General features: G+C 40.7%; 1 protein-coding gene across 4 annotated transcripts in view; it reads right to left on the bottom strand.

Moving 5' to 3' along the window:
- Positions 1-5442: 5442 nt before the first annotated feature.
- sema3d (sema domain, immunoglobulin domain (Ig), short basic domain, secreted, (semaphorin) 3D) overlaps positions 5443-20419 on the bottom strand; it is a 44571-nt gene continuing 29594 nt past the window's right edge. For all 4 annotated transcript variants that reach the window (XM_086108721.1, XM_086108719.1, XM_086108718.1 and 1 more), the window contains 9 exons: positions 19746-19815; positions 19512-19656; positions 17449-17671; positions 16527-16615; positions 16311-16352; positions 13416-13573; positions 10991-11055; positions 10754-10893; positions 5443-7386 (listed from right to left, as the gene is read on the bottom strand). In XM_086108721.1, coding sequence (XP_085964847.1) covers positions 6967-7386; positions 10754-10893; positions 10991-11055; positions 13416-13573; positions 16311-16352; positions 16527-16615; positions 17449-17671; positions 19512-19656; positions 19746-19815 — 1352 coding nt within the window. In that variant the 3' untranslated portion in view covers positions 5443-6966. The remainder of the gene's footprint in view (positions 7387-10753; positions 10894-10990; positions 11056-13415; positions 13574-16310; positions 16353-16526; positions 16616-17448; positions 17672-19511; positions 19657-19745; positions 19816-20419) is intronic.

The following is a 20419-nucleotide window of genomic DNA, read 5'->3' as shown; positions in this document are numbered from 1 at the left end:
AAGTGCTACAGTCTGAGGCCGACTCCAAGCTCTTCTTAAGACCATCCATCAACACAAAAAGACTCCAAGTTTGTTCGAGGAGTTGAATGTCAACTGTTCTCTGCAGTTCATCCCGCATACATTCAACGTGAAATGAGAAGCGTCTCAAGTCTAAGTCAGACCAACACTACTTTTGCGCATCTCGTAAAATGTTGGGATAACATATCAATGCACGTATCCAGTAAAATGCCAAGAATGTGAACTTTTATTTGTCTTTTGATAGAGCTTTGATGTCGACAAAATGTAACTGCAGGCTGTTTTCAAACGCAAGTCAAAACTAATCATACAACTTGACCATGTGAAGTCAGTGTATGCAAACAGTGCAAGCTTTGGTTTGGGTTTTGCCCAAGTCAATTCACAAATATTGAACCTACTAAGACAGTTACAGAGGCCTAGTATAGATATTTTTTTTCCACCAAGCGAAAAATGCTGAACATTTTTCCACAATTAGTTTATTCAACATGAAAAATCAGTGTGGGCAAAATAAAAAACAACATGTCACTGCTGGAATCCTCACATCTCCAAAATTGGTTGTAAATTAAAAACTTTTGCTGAATTGCGTTGAATTGAGTCACCCTGTATTTTTTGTTTGTAGCAAAGTGGATAACACTGATTACGTTTTGAAGGTAATTTGCAGCTACATATGATGAGTCACACAACTCAATACCCGCGCCCCCAACCCCAGTTTGTTTTCGTTCAAATTCCTCTGTGATTCAAAAGATTTTCTTGAGCACTGTTGTTGCACTGCACTTAGTTTTGGTGGAATTCGCAGTGAGGTGAGACTCAGCACGGTGCAGGGACAATGGCAGCACGCCACAAGCGTGTCCATATTTGGAGCCGATTGCTAAGCTACCAAAACAGGCAGTAGCCCAGCGCCTTTTGCTGATACGTACAGTGGATTGGAGAGACAGTCTGGCTCAGTTGTTATTTAGATGAACAGTTTTCTGAAGTATTCTTAAAGAAGCGAAAATTCTGCCACTATCAACCAACCGGTTTCATCCAAAGTAGTTAAGGTCTCTGTCCATCGCTGTTATTTAGTCGGCCCGTAGAGAATCCCACTTATCTGCTGATAAAGATGTTATTTTTCTTGTGCCTCAGAGCTCAGGCCACTGAAACACCAAATAACTTTTTTCTTCCATTTCATCCTTCCAAAGCAATGCTGCCAAAATATCTTCTTGCTTTCACTCCACTGCCACCTCTCTAAATTTGATGCAACACCTTTCATCACAGGGCAGTGCTGTGCTGCACTGCATTAGGAAAGAGCCATTATGAAGTCAGTGGAAGTGTTTCCCACACTTGGACAAGTAGAAGACTTGGCTTAGTTGTTGTATTTTTTGTTTTCAGGCAAAATGGAGTTGAGGTAGCAGGATGGAGGTCATTTTTTAGCCTTCTGCTTTCCACAATTCATGGCCTTATTTACTGCAATAAAAACATTTATAACAATCCCGCCTCCTCTTGACCTTAGTGATTTTCTTTTCCCAGGCGAGTGTTGAACAGGTTTCATGTGCTTGTTTTTGTCAATGTTGCCAACTTAGCGACTTTCTCTCGACATTTAGCGAGTTTTCAGACCCCTCTAGTAACTCTAACTAATAAAAAAGGGACTAGCAAACAATCTAGCACCTTTTACTGGTGCTATTGGCGACTCTGATGTGAGAGCAGGCATTATTCTCATTGTTCTGAACATTCAGTGGGTGTTTCCGTCTGCCTTTCCCCCATTCGAGAGCACTGACAAGCGCCGCAGTCCTCTCACGACAGCCCCTCTCAGCTGCAGTCAGAGTAGGAGATGTTCACCCTTGACCAAAATGAAGATGAACAGCTCTGTGTGTGTGTGTGTGTGTGTGTGTGTGTGTGTGTGTGTGTGTGTGTGTGTGTGGAGGGCGGTCTGAAAAACAAAAACGAAACAAAAAAAACAATGCAACTGAATGAGCATTAGTTACGATCATTTTCTCAACTGCCAGTGAGATATGTTCTATTGTCTCTTTTTGGTTCGTTTGTTCATGTGGATTATATGCAAAAAAAATAAGGTTAAAATGCTGCATGTTGTGACCAAACCAAACTTAAGAAAACGAAAATAAATAAATAAATAGAATTTTACAAATAAACTGAAAAACAAACAAACAAAAAACCCTCAATAACTCTATTGAGTCCCAAGGCCGGATAAAGGAGGAGGGTTGGAATTGTGACAATAAAAGAAAAAAGTGCATTTGTAACTCTCAATATATTTACCGTACCGTCCACACTATAAGGCGCACCTAAAAGTATTCCATTTTCTCAAAAGCCAATAGTGCACTTTATAATCTGATGCGCCTTATATATGGATCAATATTCTGATATTTTGGACATAGTATTTTAAATGCTCTATAAATGTTCTTTGTTCGAGCTGCAGCGGTTGTGAAAGCTCTATATAAATAAAGCTGTATTGTATTGTATTCCCTTTAGCATAGCTCCATCTAGTGGATGCATAATGCAACCGCAGCCACTATTGTAGCTTCTATTCTATGTGCCTTATATGGCGGTGTGCCCTATATATCAAAACAATTTTAAAGTGGGGCATTCATTGAACGAGTGTCTTATATTCCGAAGCGCCTTATAATGTGGAAAATACGGTACTTTTATTACTCACCTTTTGTCTCTCCCATGGCATTATTCCTCTCCTCCACCATCCATTACAGCATACACATGGTCATTTATGCAAATTAGGTAATGGTGTCATTTAGCGAGGAGTTGGCTCCACTGGTTGTTTTTCCTATGTCACCCAAAGTGAAAAGCGACACAGCCAGAGGTCAGACCTTGGACATACCTAGTTTAGGATCTACTATATATTCTGCCTGTCGCAGTTACTGAGAAACGGGGTTGATGCATATGTCGATAAATCAGGAATAGGTGGTCATTACTTGTTGGGAAACAAGTGTTTGGAGCCAATGCACACATACCTCTTGTTTACAGCTACTCCTCGGGCTATCATCAATACCAGCTGGGCGGGACAGCTCTGACACAATTCTGCCTGCCTCCTCCCAAGCCAAACGGTTCACAGTCACCAATTGATGAATACGTATATCGGCACAGCTGTAAATACCCTGTGTGGACATCTCAATTCCACTCTATATTGCACTGAGAGGCTGTTTGAGCGTCTGCGTTCTGGTACGAATTGCATGGATATTCAAACTTCAGTTCGAGTGCTTCAGTTGGACAGATGGGAAGACAGAGAAAGTGGTGTAACCCAATCGGCAGGTGATAAGTAAACTGTAGTCGTCTGACTGAATTCACGAAAACCTGCTTGAAAGTGAATCATGTTTTACCGTACGCATCTCAGTAGCCGGCTAACAGGTTGAAAGGAGAGGCGGATCCGACTCAATCATTCGTCCAGAGTTGGTGGTTGAATCACTGTGATGCTATTTCAGACCAAATCCTCAAAATGACCCTGAACCTCAATCTTTGATGCCATGCTGTGGCTTCATTTGATGGGGAAGGCCAAAAAGTTGACTGTTGGTTTTGAGATCCTTGAAATGCAAACTTTTTAACAGCATCTATAGACAACTGGTGAATTCAATCAGTTCTTGAATGGATGTACAGTGAACCCACCCATTTATACCAGGGGTTATGTTGTACTAAAAATTATATTCAACATTGCAACATTCCCCACAACAGTATTCCTTTGTGTTAGAAGTGTAAGTGTAGAAAATGTGTGTGTGTGTGTGGAGGGAAGAGTGGCTCTTTCAAACACTGACTGCTACGACTACGTGTAGTGATTTAAAAAAAAAAAAGGTTTTATATCAAGCTTTTCTAAACATGGAAATACACAGAGAACCTATTCTTGCTCCACTTTCTCCTCTGTGTCAAGGTCCAGTATGTGAACAAAATCACATTAATGATTCTCAAGTAAGTGCCTTTAAAACGGTCAGCTTAGCTTAGAATAGACTGCTCTTGATTTGGTTTTGGATGTGCAGATCTGTTCAGCACTGGCACTGATCCATCCTAGTGGGATGAAACATCAACCAAAAGAATGATAATTTTGAAAAATTATATGTCATGGTGGTCGATGAATTCGGAATGGTTAGAAATCAGTGGAACCTCCCTTGATGCCAACGACCCAGATGAGTTGTTGTTTTTAAAAAATATCTCTGTGCCCACACTAGTTTTGGTTTCTGAACAATCTTGGCATAGCCACGGAGGAATTCAGGAGCTCAGAATGGGTTTTTTTGGTCTTGTTTTTCTTTAAATCGCTCCATACATACATAATTCGCTCCATGCGTCAGATATCTTTGTTTTTTGCCTAAAGTGGCCTCCACATGCCACAATGCAACATAAAATCTGTGCCGAGATGTCGGAGGTGGTGGCCATTTGAGGCTAGCAGAAACCACAGCGAACGTAAACATTACTGTACCCAAAAAGGCTAACACCGCACGGTAAGTTGCTAGCAAGCCCATGTATGGTTTTCACCTGTACAATTTCTATATTGCGCAGAATTTAGTTTTTAACCACACAACAATTGAAACAAGCTAAATATAACATTCTGAGCCTGTGATGGATGAATTACATTTCCTTTTGTTTCAATGGGAAACATTACCTCGGTTTGCAAACATTTCGGTTTTGGAACACATCGCAAGAAAAAATTCAATTGGTAACTTAGCGTTGCACTGTACTAGCTTGAAGCTAACTGTGAGGAATTTAGCAAATTGCAAGCCGCCTCCATCTCCGTGTGAGTGTCGTGCAAACCCACTACGGGGGTCTCAAGTCAGTCCAACATGCTCATTACCGCAATCACATCAAATTACTGCTTTTTATCCACACTTTCATTTCCTGCTGCTTCTGTCTGAGCTTCAAAGAAACCACAAAATAATTACTGAGGAATGGGGACATTGTCTTCACGGAGTGGTTTCTGTTTTTGCTGGATATGTTTGTTCTTTCCGAGCCCCTCGATAAATAAACAACGACCAGGGAGGAAGTGTGTAAAATATTCATCCCGAGACTGCAAAGGATCACTGTGGAGGATCACTGAAATATTCTTCATCAAGCCCCATTTTAAGACTCCTTTTATTCACAAGAAGGCCTTGAGGTTTTATCATCCAAATCACTTCTACTAGTAACTACAAAATGTGACACTATTGAGGTTTGCATAAGACATAACTCGTGAAGATGCTTATCAGTTTATTCTAGGCAGCCTCAAGTCTGATCACATGCTTTTACATACACATAAACTTTTCTCTCCTTTTTTATCTGTTTTATTTTTATTCCAAGTAAACAAGAGAGCAGCTGGTCCTGAATCACCCCGACGTACTGTGCCCGGCGGAGACCTGCATTGCTAAATCGGGACACCTGGATAAAGGCCAACCCACTAAATCTCAAGTCACTGTGTACTAGAAAGTGTACACCTCTTACATTTATTTACAGACGACAAGGATGTTCAGGTTTTAGGCACGCAAGACATATTTATTTAAATAGTTTCAACAAAACCAAAAGATCTGAAAGTACAAAAATATAATATTGGCTGCCCTTGACATCACAGCCGATGGGTTTATTATAAAAGCACTAATTAGACTACGCTGGACATGTTGCACAGGTGCATCTCAAGGAATTAGAATATTGTAGAAGCATGACAATGTATTCCGAAGAATTTAAAACAGAAATTAGGAAGGAATTGGCCTTCTGAAAAGGATGTTTGAATTAAACTACTGTACTGGAATACATAAATTTATCTACTTTATTCTAATTTACAGTGAACCCCAATAGTCGTCGTTCTCCACTGGCAAATTCAACTTTTTGCTCATTTTTGGGGAGAACCAGGCTGCCATTATTTGCGGACTTGCCTATTTACCTTTTTTTTGTGCTTAGTCCTAAGCCATGTCTCTGATAATAAATATCGTTCTCAAGCACCTCTGTTGAACTGAAGAGAGGAGCTTCATTTTGTCAGTATGTGGCTTTTTTCTAATAGAAAGATTGTTTTTTTAACTTTTGGCAATCACACATCCTTTTGTGTGAGTTTCAATTACCCGCTGACCCTCTTTATTCTTGGCAGAGTGGTGGAGGTTCACTGTTTTGAGATGCGCCTGTATATCCTGCACAAGTTATAGAAATTATTTACAGTCATTCAACATGAATGCATTTTTATCTCCAAGAGGAAACTGTTTTCTCATGATGACTAATTTGAAAATAGCTTAACGTCTCTGAATGAAAAAAAGGTATGGACGAAGCAATCGATGAGGAAATTGTCAGCTGCGATGTTGATTTTCTTGCACGACTCTCCTGCGACCAGCAAAGGCGTGGTGGCTCAGTTAGAACAAGATGATGTTAAAAGTATCACAAAAAAAAAGGAATTTAGGTGAAGAACTTGGTACATCACACTTTCCTTAGTATTTCCTGACATTTCAGGAAATGTGTCTTAAACCAAGGCATTTCTTTACTTGCTTTCAACTCCATCCATCACCTGGCACTACTTTTTTTATTCCATTCAAAGGATACAGCAAAATTGTGCGCCATTTTCTACAAAGTTGTCTCGCTACTCAAATGATAACTTCTCCAACTTAACATGCAATTTTGGGTTGTGTTGTCACTGTCGGAAAGGAATTCTGTCATAAACTGCGGACACCTAGTACTGGCGCATAGGTGTGTCCACAAAATGGTGCTATTTTCGTCCCTGTTCAAACCATGCGGCTTATTTTCTTTTTTGGAAGGTTGCCCAGCGAATGAAATGACAACTGTTCTAACTTAAGTACCAATTTCGGGGACTCTCAACATTTGTATAAATGACATTTAATTGCATGACCAATTGGTCTGACTCTGATTTTTGGAGCATTCTACACCAGAGCTTTGAAAATAGAGTATTAAAAAAATCTGCCTGCTAAACATGCAGTGAACTGTGGACGTTTCCTTTTTTTTCGCCTGTAGACTGATGTGTCCTGCCATTTCAACAGTCTTCTGCATTGTGCACTACAGTTTGTCAGTCTTTCTTTCCTTCTCTCTGTGGTGCCTCCTATTTCTACTCTTCTTTATATCCTGCATGTGCTTCCACTTGCCGACTCCCAAGGTTCGGCCGCGGGCCTTCAACGGCCTCTTCTCAAGCCAGAGAGAGTCGCAGTACTCTTCCAGGGAGCCCACAGGGGAGCTCATGAGCCTCAGGTAGTCTTTGAAACGGCGGCCATGTCGTAGTTCCGTCATCAGGTCCTCGCCAGCTTTGGTCTTTCGGTCCAGTTGGTCTTGTGGAAGGAGCTGCAGCGTGAGCCGGCGGAGTGTGTGGGCGAAGTGAGTGTGCTCCTGAGCTTCGCACTCGTACACGCCGACGTCTGACGTGTGCACGGAGCGAATCAGGAGGCCTCTGTCCGTTTGTATGACGCGGTCATCCGGCCTAACCTGTGAGAAAAAGAGGACGTCATGTTTAAGCTTTGCGATGAATTGGTATGGAAAATTTCCAAGACGATTGTCAGTGGAAGCCACTTTAACATTATGCACCCATTTGGTTTCTCCCCTCCAAGTTGGCCCCCTGGCGCATCTCACAATTTAGGTGAGAAAAAGCAGACTATGTTTTCTACTACCTCATAGATCTAAATTGCAAAAAAAGTCATGGTGTGTTCTGTCAGTTTGGTTTTGGGAAGGAATATTGACAAAAGGAGTGATTCTTTTGGTTTTGGTTTTTTTAACTTCCCGTTTTGTTTGTTTTGAAAAACGAATCAACAAATGATACACGGATTGACAGTCTCACAGAAATGAGTTAATATGTTACCCTTGTTTTAAACCTTGAAACAACTGCTTGTTGAACACACACAGAGCAGCAACATGTGCATAAAAGAGCATACGGCATTACTCATCGGCATTTTTATTCACGGTGCTCTGTGGGGACAGCCGCTGTTACTGGAGATTGGGGGTTGGTGATTTTTTTGGCCTCTGATTCTTGCTCTTAATTATGCTGCAGACATGCTACTCTTAAGTCTGTCTACTATAAAAGCCCATAGACGTTTGCTTTAAAATCGATGATATTACGGGAGCATGAATGATAAAGTGCGATATAGCGCTGCACAAGCAATTGAAAAGTCATATGCCCACAATACCTCTACAAGGGCTTTGTTTCATCTAAAAGTAAAATACGACACGATCCGCGTCTTCCTTGGTGTAATGGGCCAACATTCCACTGTGTAAAGCCGTAAGCGCGGAAACATTCCGCTCACATTGTTTGTGGTGGGCTTTTTACGATCAGTGAGACTTGATTGGTTAGTTGTGGTTCTCGCACAAGGCATCAGGAAGCAAACGAGTTAACAGGGTTCCCACAGGTCCTTAAAGTTAATAAAAATCCAAAATAAAAGAAGTTGTAAAATTATGTTCTTAATTGTCCTTAATTTTCAGGGAAAGCTTCAAAAATCAATAAAAATCCTTAAAAATTCATCTGTGGTGTTCATTTCATTTATGTATGTAATTTTCCCCACCCTTCCAATTAATAGTTTTGTCGGAAAATGCGCCTGGCGCCCGTCCCCTCAAACCCCGCTGTCGGGCTACATGCCTTCTCCGATCAGTTCCGATGATCACGTGATCACTTCGGGTCATTTTGGGCCAATTTGACAGACAGTATGTCAAATAAAGGGTTAGCTGATTGCCCCTAAAAATAAAGATGTGCCCTTCCTTTGGCAGCAATGATTTGAACACCAGCTCAGTGATATGTGGCTTTCTGTTCATTAAATCCACTGTGAATCCCCTGCTCAATGGAGACAAGGTCTGAGGTTTGAGGGTAAATTAGCCCTCAAAAGTCCTTAAAAGGTCCATAAATAAAAAGCAAGTGGAAGAGTGGGATTCCTGGTTAAGTGATTGTGGTTGAGTGCAACATGTAGAGGAGGAAGCAAAATAGACACATTAAAATCGGAGTTAACATCAGTGCATGCGAGGGGTGTCCAAACTATATCTTCCAAAGACGACAGTAAAGAAAGATCAAAACCTGAAAGGCCCCCTGTTATTAAACAGACTAAAACCATCCTTCAAGAAATGACACATTGTTTATATATTATAAATATTTTGAAAAGCTGCTCTGTCACAGTTTTCTGTTATAGGTTATAAGACCCGTTGTTAAATACAGCTTTGCGGACTATGTGGAGTGTTATTTGTTATTTTGACATGCCCGGAATACCTCACCAGGGAGGCGTCCAAGTGACATCCTGACAAGATGACCGAGCCACCTCATTTGGCTCGTCTCAATGTGGAGGAGCAGCACACACACACACACAAGAAACACCCCATTGTGTCCAGGCGAGCGTCGAACACATGTCTGACTGTGGGAATCGCTTTGTTATGATTTCCACTGTGTCGGGGAATAATAAAGGAACATGCACACGCGCCGGCATGCAATGCGCAAACACTCGACTTTCTGCTGTGAAGGGGAAAACACAAATGAAAGATGGCCGGCGGTGTTCATGGCCTCTGCACCTGTGGGTTAACTTTCACCCCTGAAAGCATGACGAACTTGGGACAGTGGTACCTTGATTTACAAGTTTAATTTATTCCGTGAGCATGCTCGTAACTGAGATGCATTCCAAATAATGGTTGCCCTTGAAAGTAGTCAACCCCCCATAAATCCCTCTGATACTATTGGCGGCCATTAAAATCCACTGGGGAAAAACAAACAAATGTAACCCCCCACATTTATTTAAAAAAAAAAACACTAATAATGATTCAGTATGTGCCAGGGGTAACAGGGAAATGGTTGGGGGGAGCATTAGGGGCAACCCCCCCCAACAACATAAAAAAAGATATGGATTCTTTTTTTTTAATTGGGAGAAAAAAAATCTGTATGCAAATTCATGGTTACATAAATGCGAGCATGCAAGGGTCCACTGTAATACATTTAAGCCCCTCAAAAATGTGAACATGTCCATTATGTGTTTCTTAATAAGAAAAACAACATTCAATTAGACAGGTAAAAAGAAGAAAAAAAAACATTTCAACATTACACACCGAACTAAAAGGACTCATATTCAGATTCTTCAAGCTGAGTTTTAAAAGTAATGTTTGTAGCACAGCTTTTGAACACATTAAGTTCCGAAAAATATAAATACAAAAAAAGTATGAACCAATAAAAAAAATACTAGAGAAAAAGTCTTTCATGACACGATCTTAAGTTTGAAACAGTCTTTACCAATATACAGTATGGTCGTTTTTTTGTTTTTTGTTTTTTGCCCTGAACTTTCTCTGCCGAAGATACACTCAATCGCTCCACTCGCAAATCTCCTCTGAAGTTCCAAACTGATGTATGACTACTTGTTACTGAGAAGATAATGGCCACTAAATGACAAAGCAATTTGGACAAATAATGGCTATTATGGAGTGATAAAGTGCAGATGTACTTTTCTTCTGTCCTTGCGGCTCTACACTTCCAAAGCTCAAGACGCTCATGAAAATCATTGACGACTCAATTTAAGGAAGTCGTGGGTTTCTCTTCGCTCTTTTTCTTACTTTTTACGACGTAGCGGTCTACTGGGAGTTGTCCGTTCATCTGTTTGAGAAGCGATTGGTGTCCTGAGTCTAAGCGCTCCTTTAATCTTCCTGTAGGATCTGCTGTAATGTGATTTGTGTTGGCAATCTGGAATCTGACCTCCAATAAGTCAGATACAAAACGTCAACTAAAATGAGAGAGAACGTTTTTGGATGCTCCGAAGCATGAATCTATTCTGTGAAGGTCTGCGCTCTAAGTAGGCCACCTCAGAGAGAGGCTAGTCAAAAGTTTGAATTTCAGACTGACCTGCTCCCTGCGTTCTGATCCAGTCCTGTGAACAAACCAGTGAATCCGGGCCTGCTGAGATTTGGGGATGCACTCGAGGAACGTCGAGTTACTCTGCACACCAAAGAGAACTCGCTCCTCCACCCAACCCACGCCAAGACCTGAAAGAAAACGAAAACCAAAGGGATGTTGTGTTCTAATACAACTCAACAAAATCAAATCACAGTGCAGAAATTCTACATAGTATCGTCTACATACTGTCCTCTGTCTGCCAACACTGGCTGGCGGGGTCCCCATGCTTGATGTCCTGTCGCCTGGCTCTCCTAGGCAAAAAAAAAAAAGAAAAAAAAAAACTTCATCAAAAATAATTATGCTAATAAATTAAATTACTCCTGTGGATGTGCGGATACGGTAGCCAAAGTTGCCGAAGCACTTTCGGACATTTATTGAACAGGTGAAGTAGCCAATTGGCAAAATATAAAATGAATACACTCGTAAGGAGCACGGAGCGCATGTTTGTTCAGTCAGTGATTGAAGTGAAGTGTGACAAAAAAAAAAAGGCAGCCATACTCAATAACATACTTCTCAACTCAGAATTGTGTTGAATTAGACAAGCAGACAAACAAAATGAAAACACTCACAAGGAGCTTGGAGCAGATGTAGAAAACAGAGCTGGAGTCCAAGCTACTGATCTGACTTACTTTTGGCTTAATTGTTTCATTTTTTACTTTTTTTGTTATAGGAATATTTTACTTTTAATCCATATTAAAATGGTGCTGTTTTTTCAGGGTATGGGTTGGATTTATGACTTTCAATTAATTTAAATGGAAAAATTGGTGTGACACAGTATAAGTAATGTGAGTTAGGAGCTTGGTCTCGGAATGAATTCAGGCCATAAATTAAGGTACCACAAAGCTTGAGAAATAATCGTCGATTGTGACTGAGCGCCAATATTTTACCGAATGCTTCTTAGTGCTGAGGTAAACCAAAGCAAGTTTGTTGTTGCTCTGCTGGCCTTCGTCAACTTGCATTGCCTTCCCCCTTCCTCCCCTTCTGCCCTTTGTCACCATATACTGTATCTGTCGACCACACACTCGCTGATGCTGTGAGGATCAGCTTTCAAAGAGCCTTGTTGTTCCCGCAAAAGAAAAAAAAAACATTACAGCATCCCCGTCGGCCAATAACATGCCACTCTGGATGGTTGGTTGAACTTTAAGGTGATGATTCTATACAACTCCCAATTATATGTTCTGGAAAATAGTTGCGAAAAAGGAGCCAAATCCCCTCAGGAAAAGCCCGATATCATTCATGACTGTTTGATCATTGTAAATGTTTGCTCACCTCTACATATGACATACTAAGCCACAACAAATTGATGAATAACTAATTTTTAAATCAGAAGTCAAGAATAATGACTTAATGAATTGTGGATTACATGTGACAATTTGAAATTTCTGTTCAGACTTGAACAAGCATCACGGAACTTGACATGCTTGATTTGCTTTCGGGGGCCACATAAAATGCTATGGCGGGCCAGATCTGGCCCCCGGGCCTTGACTTTGACACAGGTGCTGCAGATGGTGGATTACAGTTCGGTCATAGACACTAACTCCTGTTTCCTCCCAGTGGTTTCTCATTTGTTTTGCTTTGCCTTTTCTGTTTTCAAGACATGTTGCTTGAGTTTGCTGTTTTGACATTTTTAAATCTTCCTTTGTCTACCAGTATGCTTGCCTTTAACAACTTTCCCATGCTGTTTGTACTTGGTCCAGATTTTAGACACAGCTTGTTGCAAGCGTTGATTTTTTTTTCCAAGATGGCGCCCGAGTAGGCAGCCTTTGGCAAGTGCTCTTCAAGAACCTTGCTTTTTTGTTCTTTTTGTTTTGCACATGTTGTTTCATCGTGTGGACCTGATATGGACTGTTTTCAGCTTTTTTTGGCCACGACATTCGTCAAAGGAGAAGTATCTGTCCTTAGTGGTTGCGCCTTCTCGGCAGCACGCCTGTACCAGCACAGATTTTGATTGGGAGGAATGTCGGCGCCATTGACTGTCGGTGCTGGACAGATTGGGGCGCTTGTGTTTTTTGCGACTGTAATGGGCAGCATTTTTCACAACCCCGTTTTGTTCAGTGGAGATGTCGGCGCTGTTGGACAGTCGGCGTTGGTGCGGCTGGATAGATGGCTGCTGAAGTTGAGGATGAGGAGAGAGGAGCGTCGGCGCAGAGCGCCGATGCGTATTTGGAACCGAGAGTCGCGGAGAAGTGAACCAATCTCTTTTTTTGTCAACGGATGCTACAGCTTCTTGTTGACTTTGAAACTTAGCTTGGAGCCGACGTGTGCACATTTTGAGCATGACGTCTCTGATCCACTGGTGAAAGGACACTTTGATTCTGTCCTCTTTCATCTCAAACTGCTTCAAACAACAAAGTGTGTGACGGAAAAGTGGTTAGGACTGCACGACTGTCCGTGTTTTATGTTATGTGTTGTGTTTATTATTTTACTTTATGTTAACTTTTTTGTTAAGCGCTTTGTTACAGCTGCTGCTGTTGTGAAAGCGCTATATAAATCAGCATGTATTGTATTGTATTGTATTTGACGAATAGAAATGTACATGGTGTTTCCATATTTCTTTTCCCTCAGAATTGTTTTGTTTTGAGAATAAAATATCGCCATATCGAGTCCTCACCTCTTGGCTGCAGGGACGTATCTGGAGCACATGTGCCCATCCCAGGCACAGTGGGGGTCTCGGGCCAGGCAGCAGTCGGCGCAGGCTTGGCCGTAGAGGTGACATCTGCTGAGCGAGAGCTGGGCCAGACCCTCGCTAGACCCAACGTACAGCTGTTGCTACATAGCCAAACACAACACACACATTTCACACCCTCACGTTTACATTACGGTGTCATGAAAATGCAACAGAGTGGATAAGGCAAGCAAATCGGAACAACCCCACAGTTCAGACTTGTACAGTTGTTCTGCTGCACAGAATAATAAACTTTTAATTAATTATTGAAAACATTAGGAATCAAAGTACTTCCCGATGACAGAAAATGAGTACCGCTGATTGATAATTCATAAAGTTGATGTGTTCATAGGTTTAAGTTATATTCAATGTATGTAGCCACGCCCAAAAGGACAGGCTGGGAACAGAAACTCCATCATCAGGATTGTGGAAGACTTTCTCTGACAGGTATAGACAAAATATGATGAATGTGTTGTGTAAATTCTAGCCAGCATTCCATCTCACTTTGAAGCATTTTAACCCTTTCATGCACCCTGTAACCTGATAACATGATAAGCTGTCCACTGTAGTAACCGCTGTCCCCGAAAGTTAAGTTGTATTTCATTGTATGATAACGGCTTCACATCTGTGTTGCATGGAGTGAAACGACTTCTGGCTCCTCAGAATCTTAATGGGGAGGCGGGTTTTTCCTCTTGCCGGACATGCAAGAAATGCTCAGAAATTGATCATGCAATGAAACAGGGATATATATATTTTTTGACTTTTTAGAGATCAGTGGGTAGTTATATACGTTTGTTCCATTTCAGAGATACAGCTGAACATTGTCAAGTTATCATATTGTGTAGTATCAGCTCAAACTTGTCCAGAGGTAAGGGGATTCCTCAATGAAACTACCAACCCCCTGGAACCCTCACCCCCTCGGTCGGACACGTGCAGGTCAAAACGCAGCGAGAGATTAATGGCGGCTTTGATTAGGGTTGAAGTGTCTCGTGACACGCCTGACCTTTGAGATAATGAGGCGTGAGGGGGCCGAGAGAGCTTGAAACTCAGAGACAGTGAGGGGAGGAAGTTGAACAAGCATGATGACCGGGGGGGTGGTGGGGGGTGGCTTTTCTAGTCGGAGATTAAACAGGACCGAGTGGGTCGGAGGGGCATGAAAAAACAAATAAAGCAACTTGTTTTGCACCCGCAAAACAACCGCTGATGAAAAATGGCAACGTCTCAAGTATACTGACAAGAAACATGAACCGAAACAGCCTTTGACCTTCAGCTACCTATTAGGTTCTTGCTTCGGTTTTTAACTGAAAACGTACAACTGTCACTTGATCTTTTGTTTTACATCGGTGATACCTAAAGTGTGGGATGTGAAAGAATCACTGCTTACGTACGTACTGTTTGGTTGTATTTAACTTTGACATCCGATGCATTTGCGGTTAATCTTGAAGTAATGTTTGGTTTTAAACATTGATTTAGGCCCCATTTTTATATGGGATCGATCTATTTTCATTCAATCCTCATGTAAGTACAGCCCCCCCCCCCCCATATTTAAGGGACAAATAAACTCCCAAGTTTTACTGCGCTTGTGTAAACACGAGCAATTGTAAATCAGTTTTAGCATTTTGATTGACTTTCTACTTGCGAGAGGCTCCACATGGCTTGAAAAATAAATCACACCACACTATTTGGCGTCAAAATAAAACGCCTTTTTAATCCAATTGCCATTTCAATTGATTTTTCCCTTAGCTCGTATAAAACCAAATGACAGAAATCTTCTCTCTTTTTTTCTCCTTCTGAGCTTTGTTTTACACTCGCCCGACACCAGCCTTTTTCCTTTTTTTTTTATTAACATCAACTTACATCATCTTCCACAGATACAACAAAAATATATTTATATTTATTCTTTACAGATAATGTGAGTAAACACAATCCTTAACATATCAATGTTTTAAAATAAAAAACTTTTTCCTTTGAGAGGGGCACAATGGCCACTTCAACATTGTCCGACTTTATTTAACATGCTAAAACAAATCAATCAAGCAAATATATATTATAGTTATTCTCGAGGTATTCTTTGTGTTGTTTTGGTTTTAGTTGTGTTTAACACCTGTTTAAGGTGATAAATAAAATGGCTTGGGATTTTTTCATGATTTTTGGGCGGCCCAAAGCCCTGCATCCGACAAGAATACAACCGCCCCTGCCCTGAGTAGATGTCCACATTTGGTATCAATACGAGAGTAATTGGTAATAATATGAGCATTTTTAAAGCAGTGCTTACTTGAGGATCTTAGTTATTCATATATAAGATACACTCCTAAATCAGACCGGGAACCAGACAGCAGGAAAGAAAACATTTTTACTTCTGTAATGGAAATGCCTTAATTCAAAAGCCATTACAAAGAAAAATGTTACTATTTCATTTGTAAATAGTTTATCTGAAGATCTAGAACTACGAATCAACTATAACATCATATGATGTGGCTCAACTGTCTTTTGTCAAGAGTAACACGTGTGACCTTCTCAAAAATATTTGCAGCTTGTAAGCCCCAACACAAGCTGATAAATTGTTTTTCCACCATATAAATGGGCAAAATATATTCAGCTCAATTGTTGGGATGAGTGTACCCCACTTTTTTTTTTTTGGTCCCTTGTCAGACGGAAATGACCGAAGCGAGACATTAACTTTGTCCAAAGTTTGCGTTGGGGATCAAATGTGTTGAGAAGTTAGCACAGGAGTGACAATTGAGAGCTACCCACCAGCCACTCAATGAAACTCCACCACCCACGACCCCTCCATCACACTTTTACCCCAATTACATAAGGAGTAATTGAATGAGATCTAACCTGCTTTGAAGAAATCTCAAGACTGAGAATTGGAGTGGGAACCTGTAAGCAAAATAATTATATAAGTATAAACATTCCTTTTTGGACCACTTTCTAAAGAAATTGATAATTTTTCACGCTTTGTCACTGCACATCTGCACAACATCTGGTGTAGTAATGTCAAGTGGTTCACGAAATAACTTTAATTTGTGTGTGTGTGTGTGTGGGGCGTCCAACCTGGAACACTTGAAGCTCTTCAAGCACTACTTCCTCTGTGGACCGCTGGTCTCTGGTGATGCTCACCACCTTCAGAACTGTGCCAGCATCTGTCACAGAAAGACAGACAGTGAAAGTCAAACGCTGGTACACTTTGATTGTGAAAGAAATTTCCAGTACTTCAAGCCTTTTGCCCAAAAGTAAGCCCCAACAAATTCAAGCTTTTTTGTGAAAAAAAAAAGAGAAAAAAAAACTAACAACAACTTTAAAACACCGTATTGACAATTTTCACACTCATAAATCGAAATCTATTTGTGTCATGATTCGGTTTGGGACCAACAGGTGGCACTGTAGGGCTCCCCCTGCAGCTGCACACCTGTTGGTCGTTAGGTAATTAGTGGCATAAAAAGGACTCCCACCCGACCATTCATTGTCGGGTCATTGTTGCTGTTGGCTACTGTCATGTTTGTTTCAGTCAGGTTTTGGTCATTGTTATGTTTTATCTTCAGTCATGTGTTTTGTTTGATATTTTGGACTTCGTTTGTTTTGGACTTAGTTTTATGAGTTTTTTTTTCTTTCAAGTACACTCTATCCTCTAGTTTCAACTCCATCCTCCTGCCTGCTTTTTGGGGTCCACCACCACCTTGCTACGTGACAATTTGTTGTCAATACATTTCAAGTTACTCCATTTCCGTACAATTGTTGAGAATATTTAAGTGGTGTTTAACATTTAAATACAACACATTTGCATTCATTAGTTGAGGTTGTTTCTTCTTAGGCACTAACTGGAGTAAAACGTTTGAGAATTACGATTGCACTGTTACCATTGTATAAAAGGCATCCAAAAACCCGGACTCCACATGTTAAAAACACGGATGACACTTTCTTGATGTTGCACTTCTCCCTGGTGGCCACTTTTGGTAACACACACAAACACACTCACCTGTCCCCAAGAAGAGAACCTCATACTGTCCGTCCTCGGCTAAAACTCTGTCCACCACAACCCGGGTCAAGGTGTAGTCCACTCGGACTCGAGTGAACACGGGGCGGCCACTCAAAGGGTAGACGGAGCGGAACATGAGAGGGTGGAACCGAATGAAGCTGACCACCTCGTCTGGGAAATCTTTGGTGGTCTTGATGCGAGGGTCGTATGTTTTACTGGGACACTAGAAAACAATGCACAATAGAATAGAATGTTATACCATTGGACACAGTCACATTTTGCACTAAATTCTAAGAAGTTTTTTTTTTTTTTTTTTTTTTTTATCCTGGACTTAAATTATCCTCAGAAGAGGATAGTTCGAGCGTGGTTTTTTTTCCCTCTCCCTACCCAGCGTTTTCCTTTCTGAATTCTGATTGTAATTTCCCCATTGCGGGACAAATAAAGGATATCTTAATTGAACAGTAATTGTGTTTAAAAAAAGGAAGCAGAAGAGCTGGCCGGAGTTTGTCGACCTCTGTTGGCCATATGAAGAATGGTGAGCTGAAAATGCCAGTAATGTATGTTCTTTCATCCTATTAATCATTGAAAAAAAATAATATTTTTCCACCACGTGGAGAGTAAAATGTCTGAGTGTTGTATACAATAAAAACTGTTTGGCTGCAATGTCATGAAGTACAAAGCTAAATGTGTAATTCATCCATTGTACGAGCCGCTTATCCTCATGAGGGTCACAGGCTTGCTGGAACCTATTATAAATAAATTAAAACAAAAAAGTCAGTACTTTAAGATAAATATCATTGAGGGCAGAAAAGTACATTTTAGTGAAATATATAAAAAGCAACTGCCAAAAGAGGAAAAAAAACCCCTCAACATTACACAATTAAAGAGTACTTTAAACAAATTAACAAATGCGCTAATATGTTAATTTTTAAAAAGCAATGAAATTGATAGGTGGCACGGTGGTTGTCTGTTTAGCAGTTTGTATGGAGAGATGCAGGTTTGATTCTGGCTCTATATGAAATTGTATTAAAATAAAAATGCCAGCAAAAAGTTCCATTATGTATTGGGTCTCAAAAATTTCCATAGCTATATTACATAATTCAGAATTTAATTATTTAATGGGTTCACATGATTCAACATTAATGAATTTATATTTTCATGATATACATCAAGAAAATGGATGGATAGAAATTCATGATTGATATACTTAATATTTGCATTGTTTTGCACAAACACGCATCTACTGTATGTTCCGAATCATGATCAGATTTTTGTTGTTGTTTTTGTTTTACATTTCAATTTTCAAGAGCGTGAACAATTTCTCTGACTGTTCTATACTCGGGCGGCCCGGTAATCCAGTGGTTAGCGCGTCGGCTTCACAGTGCAGAGGTACCGGGTTCGATTCCAGCTTTGGCCTCCCTGTGTGGAGTTTGCATGTTCTCCCCGGGCCTGCGTGGGTTTTCTCCGGGTGCTCCGGTTTCCTCCCACATTCCAAAAACATGCATGGCAGGCTGATTGGACGCTCTAAATTGTCCCTAGGTGTGAGTGTGGGCGTAGATGGTTGTTCGTCTCTGTGTGCCCTGCGATTGGCTGGCAACTGATTCAGGGTGTCCCCCGCCTACTGCCCGAAGACGGCTGGGATAGGATCCAGCACCCCCCGCGACCCTAGTGAGGATCAAGCGGTTCGGAAATTGGATGGATGGATGTTCTATACTCCTATTTCCATGCCAGTCTTGTCCTTATTTAGGCCGTAAATATATGCAGCTCTGGAAAAAATGACGAGGCAACTGGAATGTGATCTGTTTCTCTGATTAAATATAAATCAGCATGTATTGTATTGTATTATGCTATTTATAGTTCAACACTTCAGTAAAAGTAACATTTTTGCTTTCAATATGACTGACAACATAACTCCCAATTTCCAAATACAAATATTGTTTTAAAGAGCATTCATATGGAGAAAATGAAACATAAAAAAATACAGTTTTTTTTTCATACTCTCTTAATTTTTTTTCCAGATCTTTTTATTATTTCGATTGTTCTTCATGTGTTGACCAACCCACCGTTCCAGGACGTGGATATGGTATCCTCCCATCATACTCGACCCAGCGGTGGTCTGGCCCTTCCTTGTGAGCGTAGGGCCCGTTGAAGACGGCCCTTATATCCGCCATGCTGTACACGCACACAGCCGAGCCTCGAAAAACAGAGCTAAAGGCCGGATCACAACAGGAGATCCAAATTTCAAATATAATTCCAATAAAGGATATGGCAGGAGGTGGGATGACAAAAGAACAAACCTGGAGGTGGTGAAGACCGCGTACACCTTTGGGTTCTTTGGATCCCTGGTCGGAAGCATAAAAATGTCCTCTAAAAGAAAGACACAGTGTAAATTATCCCATGAAAGATTAATACGTACAGGTATAGTATTTACTTTTGAGTACCGTGGTTCTTATTTATATTTAAGACAAGCGGCTTCCCGAAATTTACTGTTTTCATAACCATGTGATATAATCGCACCTTTTCCCCACTGAGGCACAGTATTAGATTATATAATAAAAAGTCAGCCTCAATGCAATTTGCATGGCTTTTATTGCTCTGAGAGGAATGCAAATAATTTTCCAGTGAATTAAAAGCTGCAACATGTTAAATGTTTTTGTAAAATTTCAAAGAGTCCATTAGGGGGTGGAAAAAAATGTTGTGAAAAACAAAAATTCCGGATTTGCCAAATATTTTAACTTAAAAGACGAAGATTCGAAATAGACGCCTTCCACGGGAACCCATAATACAAGAATAACAATTGACTTTCTGTTTACCCTGATTTGCCTTTTGGGAAGTCTCAACATTCCCGAAAGCTATCCAAGTGAAAATGTACAGTGTATACAGTAAATATTCCCATCTCCAGAATTCTATGAAACATTTTGTCAACATACTTGCAGGTTCATACAGGACATGTACCATAGTCATTTCCCAC

This window comes from Hippocampus guttulatus, chromosome 4 (genome assembly GCF_054856545.1).
Source record: "Hippocampus guttulatus isolate MCC_2025c chromosome 4, RoL_Hgut_1.0, whole genome shotgun sequence".
Classification (NCBI taxonomy): Eukaryota; Metazoa; Chordata; class Actinopteri; order Syngnathiformes; family Syngnathidae; genus Hippocampus; species Hippocampus guttulatus.
Note: the sequence above shows the minus strand (reverse complement) of the source record. Positions and strands in the feature narration are given on the sequence as shown.